Source organism: Haplochromis burtoni, unplaced genomic scaffold, assembly GCF_018398535.1.
Source record: "Haplochromis burtoni strain Fernald_Lab_line unplaced genomic scaffold, NCSU_Asbu1 Contig_123, whole genome shotgun sequence".
Lineage (NCBI taxonomy): Eukaryota > Metazoa > Chordata > Actinopteri > Cichliformes > Cichlidae > Haplochromis > Haplochromis burtoni.
In genome coordinates, this window is record NW_024582484.1 from 1,207,664 (window position 1) to 1,219,602 (window position 11,939).

Genomic DNA, 11,939 nt, shown 5'->3' on the forward strand with positions numbered 1-11,939 from the left:
CACACACACACACACACACACACACACACACACACACACACACACACACACACACACACACACACAGGCTTTGGAGAAGAGACCTCATTCTTGTCGTTCAGCCAAACATTACATATGTCCTCACTGTTTTCACACAAAGGGAGAGTGAAACTTTTATTTGGACCCCTCCTCCTCCTCCTCCTCGTCTTCTTCTTCTCCTCTCTTGTGTGAGCAGCTTGTATGAAGCTCGTATCTCTTCGTGCCGCTGCTGTCATGACATGAAGACACGTCGCACTGGGATGTGGTTTGTGTTGATCGAGGAGGCTAACTGGGATTTTTGGTGTGTTTCTCCAGGTTTCTGCTTCCTGTGACACTATCACACCATGCCTGAGGGGTCACGGCGTGGCAGCCAGAGATCGCCCAGTAACACAGGTAAGGCCTATCCAGCTCTGATAAAGCTACTTTACGACACCTTCATCAGCACTCAGATGAGCCGGTGAAAAATGTAGAGAGAGGTTTTTCTCCAGGAGCCGGTGGAAACCAAAAACAGAGCTAAAAGAGGGAAAATAACACTGTCTCCAGACACGTGAAATATCTCATTTTGGTGAAAGAGCAGATAGCAGATACTGTTGTGTGGTATTTGTGGTGCGTCCCAACAGTTGGCTCTTTTAGATGTGGCTGAGGTGAGTCATCCAATCTGATGCTGAGGCCAAATATGTCCCAATAACACTCTTTGGCCAGTACTGCATCAGGTGTAATTCCAACAATAAAGACGGACTCTGACGGGACTCAAACCCACAAACTTTGAATTGCTTTTTCTTCACGAGAAGTCCGATGCACTGTCCGTTGCGCCACAGAGCCTGGCGTGCAGTTGGTACAGTGAGAGTAAGTGAGCATGCTCAGAAAGCCTCAGAGACGCACCATCATAAAGAACATAAAGAACTTCGTGCAGTGATTATTTGCAGAGTGGGCGTGACGTTCCCCTTCTCGTGAGAGGAGTTCTGGACTGTGGGACAACGGCTGTGTTGGTGCTGTAAAGGTTGGGAGGCCTTCAGGAGAGTTTCAGTGATTGTTGGTTCAAGTCCTATCATAGTCGATGCTCAAAGGTAACTTTCACTTCAGCATGTGTCTCTTTGTTTGAGCGACTAACGAAAGTTTTTAGTGTCAATATTTGTTTAGTCAATATTTTTGTATATTTGTTTGTAACGCGTGTTCGCCTTGTGTCAGACTGGAGACCCGTCCAGGGTGTACCTCGCACGATGATAGCCGGGGTAGCACCCCCACACCTGTGACCCATTGTTTGGGCATGTAGCTTTAGTGGTTTGGCTGGTGCCAGAAGCAGTGGCTAATGCTAGCTAGCTAGCTTGGTTAGCAATGCGTTGAGACAGAGACCTGCTAATCAGAGCTCAGTAGCATCCAAGTAAAACCCTGGAACTTCACTAAAACTGGAGCTCCGCCTTCCTGCATGGGCTGTTACAGTAACCTGATAGCAGCCATGTTATTGGTCAGGGGTGTCAGTCAGAGAGGCCGCGCCCCTAATAATGCAAACTTTATGCTATAATACAGTTTAAACAGGCGAGTTATAAAGAAGAAACTATCCACAGAGAACAAACAGTTTGTGTATCAGGCTGTAAACATGTTCATTTCTGCTGTACAGTGTTAGTCTACGGGACTGACTCTCTGCTGCCTCTGCTGGATGTCAGAGGACCTGCAGTTTCTAGGACTTCTATGTTGGCTTCATACTTTTCACCCTGGAGGTTGATGCTTGCTTAATACTAGAAGGTTCTTTTAACCTGATAAACACGACCACAGTCACATTAGACAGTGGGTAACACACCGCCCTTGTGTGGGGTTGATTCTCACCTGAGTCAGCTTTCATCGCTGCTTTTTAAACAGTCTGAGTACTGAGCAGATGTGAGTCTGTGTTAAACTAATTTCACATTTTAAATATTCGGTTGTTTGATGCGTTTGAGTTTCCTGTGACGCTGCTGAGCGTCACTTTCACTGCCTCGTTTCACTGTTTGGAGCCTCAGCTCAGATTTCTCCCTCAGCTGTGACTTCCTGTAACCAAACCAGAGAGGCCCAGCAGAACGGACTACACACACACACACACACACACAGAGTAATGATGTGTAATTACACACAGCCACCATGCTGTTTAGTTGCTCTGCTGGTATATTGGCTTCCATAGTTAGCGCTCGCGCACAAACACACACACAGAAACATACCAGAGCACGGCTTCATTTAAAAAACACTGCAATTACCAAACACACACACACACACACCAATACACTGTGTGAAGGAAGTTGTATGGTTTGTGGTGATAAACTGTAACTCTGAACAATGTTTCTGCGCTCACACACACACACTTCATAAAGGGTCACACAGATCTGTTGATTGTAACCGCAGAAAGGCGTTCTCGCAGAAAATAGCGAGAACGCCCAAGATAAGGCTGCAGAACAAGGAGCCGGCGAGGAGGAGAAAGGGAGGCGTGCACCAGGAAGGAGGAAAGGAAGAAATGAGGGAGCGAGGGGAGAGAGAGGGGATTTTTTTTTAAAATCTGAAGTTGTGTTCTTGGCTGCGATTGGCTGCTTTTTGAAGCCTCCCTGCTGATAAAAACGTTGTGAAATAAATAAGTAAGAGGGAAGAATCCAGGCTGGAAACAAAGGCAGCGGTTAGAGCACAGACATGCAGATGTTAGAGCAGAGGCAAACATCTGTCAGAGCTTCATAAAGCACTGTGTGAAAGCTTCTCTTTGATAAATGATCGATGTTTCGCTGTGGCGTGCTCCGTGTAAAAGTCACTTTCATACCTGAAAACACAAAATGTTTTTCAGCTGAGGGTGAAGCTCCTGAAAAAGGTGGAGCGCCGCTCCGAGCGGCACACACCGTCTGCAGCGTGCACTCCCACCCTCACCTGTGGGTGGAGACTGATCGCACACCTGGAACATGAATAAAGCACCTGTAGAAATAGCGTGGTGTGGACAGAAAACCCCTTTACTGCACTCCTGCTTCTGTGTGTCTGTAACACGCTTTGTGATGTCATCCACGTTGGGAAGCTCCAGCCCTCACAGCAACGAGCTCAGGACGAGTTTTTGTTGCTCATCAGATTTAATCAGAGGAACGTGAGATGATTTTTAGTCCACGGCGAGTTTAAACCAGCACGCAGTTTGAGGGCTGCAGACGTGAATGTAAACTCGAGGAAACTGAAACGTGTGTGTGTGTTTCCAGCATTTGGCTTGGTGCCGTCAGGGGGTCAAAGGTCATGATCTGAGAAGCCTCACTTCCTGTCTTTGTCTCTGTCAACATGTCTGTTTAACACTTTCACACGCACAGTTCAGGCTCGTTGTCTCCACTCTCTCGTGTCGGGGCGAGACCTTCTGCGTCCTCGGCGTCCTCCTCGGCGACGCTGCTCGATGATGCGTCAGATGTACATGACAAAGAACACGGCGAGTCCTCTGAATGTATTTTAACTCCTCGTCATGCTGCACATACGATTTCACTTCCTTCTCTTGATGCTCCACGTTTTCAGCGTGTCAGGCGAGTGGAGCCGAGCACGGGGCCGCCTCAGTCCACCTTACTGAGTTTGGTTCCTCGGGCTGTCTCTGCGTGGTGGACGCTGTGCTTCATGTGTGGCTGCGGCGATGCGTTCGGTGCTGACGGTTTCCAGACGTGCTCCCGAGCACACGCAGAGATCTCAGCACAGGATCGGCTGTTGTTAGCGCTGAGCTGCCAGAGCGCCGGGAGAACGCGGCGCTCCGATGTAATGGCCGTACGATTGCACAATAACTGCGCCGAAGCTTTAATCACTTTAAATGCTTCGATTTTTATCGCGGTGGAGTCTGATTGCTCCAAATCGATTCTGCGGCGGGACGCTCGGCACGAATATCAAAGTAGAGAGCGTTTGCATCCACTGTGTCAAAGCAGGACTTTGTGTTTGTTACGGCGGCTCTGGAGCCGTAAACTGAGATCCTCTTCAACGATCTTAGGCTCTCGTTGGGTGTTTCCCCGCTGAGGGTCCAGCTCCAGTGCTTTCTTTGAGCTCAAAGTTAAATTCCAACTATTCAAACATCTGGCTTTACGTTACATTCCTCGTATTTAACCCTTCGGAGTTTGGTCACAGCCGTCTTCGTGTTTCTTCTTATCCTCAGAGTTAATAGCTGTGGGGGGGTTAAATAAGTGGGCGGGGCTGCTCGGGAGAAGGCGGGCCCAGCTTCAGTTTCCAACATCATGAGTAACAGTTGTTGAGGACTGACAGGAAGCTGAGCGTGGCCTCTCAGGTCAGACTTCCTGCCAGAAACTTTGCAGATAAAAAGTCACGTGAGACGAGGCGACATCGGCGGGGAGGGGTCAAAGAAAGGTTTGACGGACATTTGACGACATCTCAGCGCAGAGCACGTAAAGAGGAAACGAGCGCCTGAGAAGACCACATCAAAAACAGCAGACAGGAAGTTGAGTACTATCATTATTATTATTGTCAGTGGGATTATTTGTTTTGTTATTGGATACAAAAATAACTCAAAATGTTCTTTCAAAATAAATAAATACATTTCAAACCCCCTGAAGGGCATAGAGCAATTCCTTTGTCATAATGATAATTATGTTATATCCTGGAGCGCCTGAACGTCTCAGTGAATATATTTATTGTTTTACTGTTTGTCAGAAAAACATCCACAGGAAGTTTGGTTGCCTAGGAAACCGTACAGCCCGTCCACACGTCAGTCAGCGGTGTCCTGCATTCTCATTGGTCATTGCTGCAATCACAGGAGTTTTACTGAGGACCCGCCCACCAGAAACACTTCCTGTTCAACATGTGGGCACGACTGCAGACGCTTCAGCCTCTCGTTGCTCTGATTCCTGCGTCGGCTGTTTAGGTTTGATTCCAGGACGTGTTCGATGCTCTGACGGTGTAACTCGCTCCGTCACTATTTAAGCTCCGCTGTTTCTCCCTGCTCGAACATTATTGGCTGAAATAAAGCGCGCCGTGTCCCTCACGCAGGCTGTTTGACCTGATATTTGAAGGTGGCTTCACGGTGAGATTCCGACTCCCGTCCAGTGGTTGAGGACACCTGGGAGGACGGCTCGGCGGGAACGCTCCCGCCTCCGGCGCCGCCGGCTCCACATGCTGCGGTCGAAGCAGAAACCTGTGGCGTCACAGTCGAACTCTTAATGACAGCGAGGAGCTGCTCTCTTATTACTGTAATCACACCCTGGAATCCACGCCGCCTCACAGATTTACAGCATGTGTTTAAAGGGAAATTCCACCTTAAAAATGGTGAAACGCTCTCTGCCTTCAGGCTCAGCTGTGTTTGAGTGCAATGACTGACGCGTCCACGCACTTTGTCTCCTGTAACCAGGTTTCTCTGCCATTTTTCCTGCGTCCACAGTAAAATTCTGATTTTTGTCTTATTCACCATGAAGGTTGTTTCTACCGTTTTATGGAACCGTTAGACACAGAATCACTGTCAGCTCAGGACATGTGGCTGTTTTTAATGCTCAGTGTCAGTTAGCTTCACAGCACGTCTGAAGAAACGCGACATGTTCGAGGACCAAAGGAAATTAACAATATGCATTAAATTCAATTTCAATTCAATTACATTCAATGTGGTGTAGCTCCGTAACAGCTAGCTGCACGTGTTCAATGATTGACGCTCTCAAGTCCAGTCAAGTATTTTTTTTGTCCAGCAGGGGGCGCCTCTGGTGTTTGCAGTGAGCTCATTCCTGAATCCAGCGCTAAGTTTATAAATGCACATTAACTTACCTCCCAGAGGGAGAAAGCAGGACGGGCAGTGACGTCACATCGGCCAACGCCTTCACACCAAATATTTAGTAACCCGAACCCTGACAGTATCTTTAAAAAGAAAGCGTGGATGTGGGCTGCTGGTTGGGTGTTTAATATAATTTAACAGCTAGCTCTGAATGAATGAGCCGACGGGGTTTTACTGTGAGACAGCTCGCGCTTTATTTGTGTTAGCGAGCTAGCTTTAGGTAACATTAGCCTGAAGAAAAGCAGCTCCGGGTCGGATCTTTAAACCAAGTAATCTCTCCGTGAACTGAATGTCGACATTTTACTCTGACAGTCAGCTTCCTGTTTGGTCGGATGGGCCTCATTAGACAAAAGTAGGTTTTTGGGTAACGGCAGCTATGCTGGTAAAGTTTTAATGAAAATATGTTCCAGGTCACATGACTCACAGCACCAGCTGGCTGTGACGACAAACTGACCACAACTACAGACACTTCCTGTGTCAGTTTATAAGGACACAACATTACATCAGGTAGTTACACACATCTATTTACACTTTTACAGGTGTGTGTGTGTGTGTGTGTGTGTGTGTGTGTGTGTGTGTGTGTGTGTGTGTGTGTTTGAGATAATCTGAAAGCGCTGCACCTGACTTCAAATGCAGGATGTGGTTTGGCAAATGCTCGTGTCATTTTCTCTCTCTCTTACACACACACACACAGACACACACACACACACACACACACACAGCCAATAACAGGAAATCAGGAAATCAGATGTGTTGAGAAGCAGTTTTGTTCAGTCGGTGTTCAACGGTGAGCTGTGTCATTAAATCAGTGATCTGAACAGAGAAACATGTGGACTGCCTGACGCACACACTCAGACACACACTGCAAACTCAAAGTAAGTCGCTCTACGTCTCTGATGGCTTTTGTTCTGCTGTTTGACTGAGCTGTGTTTCTCTGATGTTTAATGACGGGCTGTGAGGAGCACGAAGGTGATCCTGTGCGATGTTCTTCATTGTAGCTCAGGATGAGCTGGAAATGCAGTTTATCATCTCAGTACTTTTACCTCTAAATACTAAAAGTATTTGAGAATATCTGCAGGAAAATATGAAGTAAAAGCTGTGAGTGCAGGGAATCGGTCCGATGGTTATCTTTCCCACACATCAGCATAAAACAGTGCACGTGCAGCCTCTTCGTGCCTGATCCAGTCACAGGTGTGTGCAGCTGGCCTTTACCTTTACTTGTTCTAAAGAGCTCAGTGAGTTTGGGAGCGGTGCTGTAACAGGATGCTGCGACACGGCGTCCCGCCTTGATGTTCCACCATCGACTCGCAGCGGTGTGTTGCAAAGTGGAAGTGTTCAAAAACCACAGCGAGTCAACCAGACCTTCGACCAGCTTCGATCTGTCCTACAGATTAAATCTGCTGCTTATTCAGGTTCCAGCTGCACCTTATATGCTCGTACCGAGGTTTGGAGGCGTGTCAGTAATGGCAGATAAAAGTCCCATTTTTGAGACCACCAAAGTCCCAGGTAGGAGGATGAAGGTGTGACGGGACAGCAGTCACATGTTGTCGGACACTTGGGCAAACGAGCATTCTCCATCCAGTTGGCGAGAGGTTGCTGACAGCTGCTATTAGGCCTGTGATCGTTCACTGAACGCTTGTTAAAGTCTTTGCTGCTGCTGCTTGGCGACTTGTTGCTCGCAGTTTGCAGACTAGTCAGCGTCTTCCATGCAAACCATGAGCAACCTGCTAGCAACCAAGGCAATCACGTCAGCGCTGTGCACGCTCTGTGACCTGTTTCACGACTGTCCTCAGCCTGCTGGCAGACCGTATGAGCTTTAGGAAGAGTCAGGTGTAGGATAACAACTCCCACCCAGTTTTCTGTTGGTGGGTGGGACAAAGCTGAGCCTGATGGAGTTTAATGTGAGTCTGACACTCATCCTCAGCGAGCTTTGCTTCCTTCCTCATAACACTACGTTTCGACAGATAATAACGTGAGTGTAATTCTTGGAGCATCAGCCACATGCACGTGAGGTCAGCTGCTTACGACGCTGCTGCCAGAGGCGTTCCTGTAAGAACCTGCGGTTACGAAACTCTGTAATATCAGCTGGAAAGTGGAAAAATGTTCTCATCTAACGGCGTACGGAAAGTCCTCCCGCCGGGACGTCTGGAATTTAAACGCTAATGGACTTTAATTACTTCTCCATCTCGGCGTCTCTCTGCCGGGCTCGGTTCAGGTGTGGTTCAGGTTTGCAGTCTGAAGCGAAGGATCAGAGGTTTTTAAAAGCGGCGCTCGCCGTCGCAGGGATGTTGCCATGTTTGGTGGCATTTCAGAGAAATGCAGAGAAGAAAACGAACAGACTCAGTAATTAACTCTGAAACCACAAACTGGCAGGGAGCGTTTGCTAAACGTTTCAGGGAAACAAAAGAAATGAAAAACTTTGTGAACTTTGAGTTTGCAGCACATCGTGTGTTTCTGACGGCTTTTCTCACACTTCACACGTGTGTTTGTGGCACATCTCGTTCGGCGGGTTTGCCTTAAAGTAACATCTTAACTTTCTCTGGTGCTGTTTGATGACTTTGGAGGGGGGGCAGCCCCTCATTAGACCTCTCAGTGATGTAGGGACCAGAGACTGAGGAGCATCAGGGAAGTCCAGCATTGAGCTGGAGAACATACTCAGTCCAGGCCGGGGCCGTCTCAGACTCTGTTTGGTCCGACGATGTGACCTTTTAACCCAGAGAACAGTTTAACCCTGAGCCTCCTCCCTCCTCTGCGCTGTGCTATCAGCTTATCCACAGCGTGTAGCCAGCCGGCCACCAGCTCGCACATCATTACACGCCAATCAGTCCAGCTTCAGTAAGCCTCCACACATCGCTGCTGTTTAGCTTCATGTCTTTGTTGTGCAGAGTTGACTTTTTTAGAAATCCTTCAGTGAGACGGAGCGATGCCACGATCATCCTTATCTTATGATGGTATGTCACCTGCGGCGCTCTCAGTGGAACCTCTGTGTTCCTGTGACTTTAGGAACTGAGGAGGCCCCAGGTGTTTATCAGCAGTCTGGGTTTCGCGCTCTGTGACAGGGCTGAACTTTAACAGGAAATAAAGCTTGAAGACGTGCTGCTGGTGGAGTCACGGTAAAGATGGCTGCTCCTTTAACATGTGAGAAAGTCTTTCATGAAAAGGAAGAATGTACAAAAAGAGGAAGAGTGTGTCGGTAGAGACGATCCGCTCTGCTGCGCACACACTTCCTGTTTACTCTGAAAGTCACACGGCAGGTTTACACTGATCAGGAAGTCACCGTGGCAACCGCTGGAAGTGTTTCTGAGGGATCACCTGTTGGACGGGCAGGTAAGGCGCTGCTTTGGGTTTTGAAGGAGGGAGGAGTTTATGATGGACACTGGTGTGGCCGCAGGTGTTGGGACATGGAAGAACCGAGCAGGCGTTCAGATGGTTTTTATCTTCCACTGTGGAGAACAACACACCCACTGATGTTAGTGTGAAGGCAGCTCATCAGCATCGGTCCTTCCTCTAAACCGGAACGAGGAAACGAGCCTCGTGTTCATCGAGGATTCAGCCTGATTGATTGATTTCTGATGATAAATCACTCAACTGTGAACTAGCAGCGGAGACGACTGGACGGCTGTGGCTCAAGCCACCGCCCAGCTGTGGCTCAGCTGTGGCCCAGCTGTGGCCCAGCTGTGGCCCGGCTGAGCAGGGTAAACCACAGGTCCACCTTACATGGGCCAAAGGTCTAGAGGCTACATCTTGACACCACCTCATGATTCTTTACCAGCTGACCCACAAAAAACACAACATAACTGAGGTGTAAAAGTGGGCGTGGCTTAACCATATACACCCGCCCAGCTTTGCTGAATCATCCTTTCAGCTGTCAAACGTTGTCACGACCTCATACAGCACACTTTGGTCTTCAGTGGACCATGAAGCTCTCCTACATTTAATCCCTCAGATGTACTAATATGAGAAGAAGTGAAATTCCAACAGTACGTCTCAGTTTGTCCACATGATAAAGAAACGCTGCTGCACGACTCTCCGAGCTGAAAGAAACAAAAGAAACGTGTAAAATTACAGAAAAGCTTCGTGTTACTGTGGACACACTGTAAAAAATGGTGTTGTTGTAAACTGTGAAAGAACTTTTCTGTCATTTAACTGTTGATCTATTATTTCATTACTTTGCTTTGTGAATGGGCGGGGTCTATATCAAAAGCTGTCACACAGGCTGTAACCGGCCAGTTCTGGCCCCCAGGCCTTATGTTTGACTTTGGATGTTGTGCGCTCACAGTCAGCTGTTCTAGTGTGTGGTGAGTTCACTGACCCACTTCTGCACAGACAAAGCGTCACTGTCATATGTTCTGCTGCCGAGCCCGCCTCATCACACGCATGAGGAAACGTGCGTGTTCCACTGGTTTCTGTTTGGGTGTTTTAGCTAAAAATACAGCCTGTAAATAAAAGATGTCTCGTTTTATGGCCACAGTATCCAAGCCATAACTTATAAAAACACCGTGACTGTTGGAGCCTCTGGTGGACGTTAGAGGAACTGCAGCTTGTTAAACTTCCGTGTTGGCTTCTTTTTGAAACTCTGTGTTTAAAACGAGCTCGTGGACTAATTTGTGCATTTTTCTCTCTTCTTTTCTTTCCAGCTGCCAAACGTCCCTCCTCAGTCTCATCTCTGAGTGGGATTGTGGGTAGGATGATGTCATCCGGAGAGCGAGGAGCGTCGTCCTCCTGCACCTCCGTCAACACCGTCTGCTCGGACGGAGAGCGTCCCGCCTCCCTCTCCCTCTCCTCCTCTGCCTCGTCAGTCTCCCTGCAGGACTCCTCCCACTCTTCCTCATCCTCTTCATCCTCTTCACTTCCTTACGGCGCAGTGCCGACATACAACGCCTCATCGTCGTCCTCCACGCCAAAAAGAAATGGTTCAGACATCAGTCTAGACCTCACTCCCCTCACACCTCATGGAGGCGGAGGAGGAGCATCTGGAGGAGGAGGGGCGTGTGTCGCCAAGGTGACAGGAGGAGGCGGCCACCCCAGTAATGCTGCTAGTCCGGTGGGGGTGGCAGTGGCGGCGGCAGTGGCCACGCCCAGACAGCTTTCACGGCTGGACCGAGTGGTCCTGGAGATCGTGGAGACGGAGCAAGCCTACGTCAGAGATCTGAAGAGCATCGTGGAGGTAAGAGCTTTCATCCAACCATCCAAAGTATTCACGTCACTGCAGCGTTTCCGACCCGGAGGAGGCAGGACGGGCCCAAAATGACTCATGACTTTTAGAAACTGTGCGTTTATTTCCTCCAGCTGTTTGCAGCTGCTCGTGTGAGAACATGCAGCCAACAGAATTATGATCAGAGAGGAAGCCACGCTAGTGCATGTAAATGCATTTGATAGCACGGCTTCTTCTCTAGTGTCTGTCTTAGAATACTCGTGTTACCCTAAGAACACGAATGACCAAACAGCATCAGGCTGTAAACATCTTTCTTTCTGCTGTAACGTTTTAACGTGGCAGCCTGTGGGGACTGACTCGCTGCTGGAGCCCCCGGTGGACGTCCGAGGAACTGCAGCTTTTCTTATCTTTGTCCACACACATTTTGAGGCCAGCTGTTTCTCTTGCAGGCCTGAGGTTCAGTTTCAGTTTGTAAAAAAGCACAACACAGTTTGTATGTGTTAAATGGCTTTTTGAAGTAAAATTACCCTGATGGATGTTCGGAGCTTCCGCTCTGAAGGCCAACGGACCAGTGCAGAAAGATAAAGTCAGGATAGGAAAGCCTCTCTGACCAACAGCACTGTGGTGCCCATGAGCAAGGCAACCACTGGTGCTTAAAGAGGAGAAGATTGAATGTAGCCTCCAAGAACACTTTAAAGTTTGTTATTCTCGTTGGCATCACTCCTAAACACAAGCTGAGCTCAGATAGACGTCTGCATGTCAGACATACCAGCTATTATTCCTGTTGCATTGTGGGAAATCATTCCACATTTCTCCTAAGCGAGGAATGTGTCCCGCTGAGTGAAAAATTAGTTCTCTTCAAAGGAACTTTTGAATAGAAAAACTCGTCCTGACAGAATTTGCTGACTTTGTTGTTTGTGTGTATGAGTGTGTCTGTGTGTGTGTGTGTGTGTGTGTGTGTGTGTGTGTGTGTGTGTGTGTGTGTGTGTGTGTCAGAGTGTGTGCAGCAGCCGTTGGTTGTGTGTCTCTGAGGCTGGT

General features: G+C 48.4%; 1 protein-coding gene across 5 annotated transcripts in view; it reads left to right on the forward strand.

The window, feature by feature from the left end:
• The window catches only part of plekhg2 (pleckstrin homology domain containing, family G (with RhoGef domain) member 2), a 91,221-nt gene that overhangs the window by 19,850 nt on the left and 59,432 nt on the right, over window positions 1–11,939 (forward strand). For 4 of the 5 annotated variants that reach the window (XM_005929389.3, XM_005929392.3, XM_005929391.3 and 1 more), the window contains 2 exons: window positions 334–411; window positions 10,384–10,913. In XM_005929389.3, the coding sequence (XP_005929451.1) occupies window positions 363–411; window positions 10,384–10,913 (579 nt within the window). In that variant the 5' untranslated portion in view covers window positions 334–362. Of the gene's footprint in view, window positions 1–333; window positions 412–6,312; window positions 6,622–10,383; window positions 10,914–11,939 lie in introns of those variants that run through there. The other variant, XM_005929395.3, reaches the window with a different exon arrangement.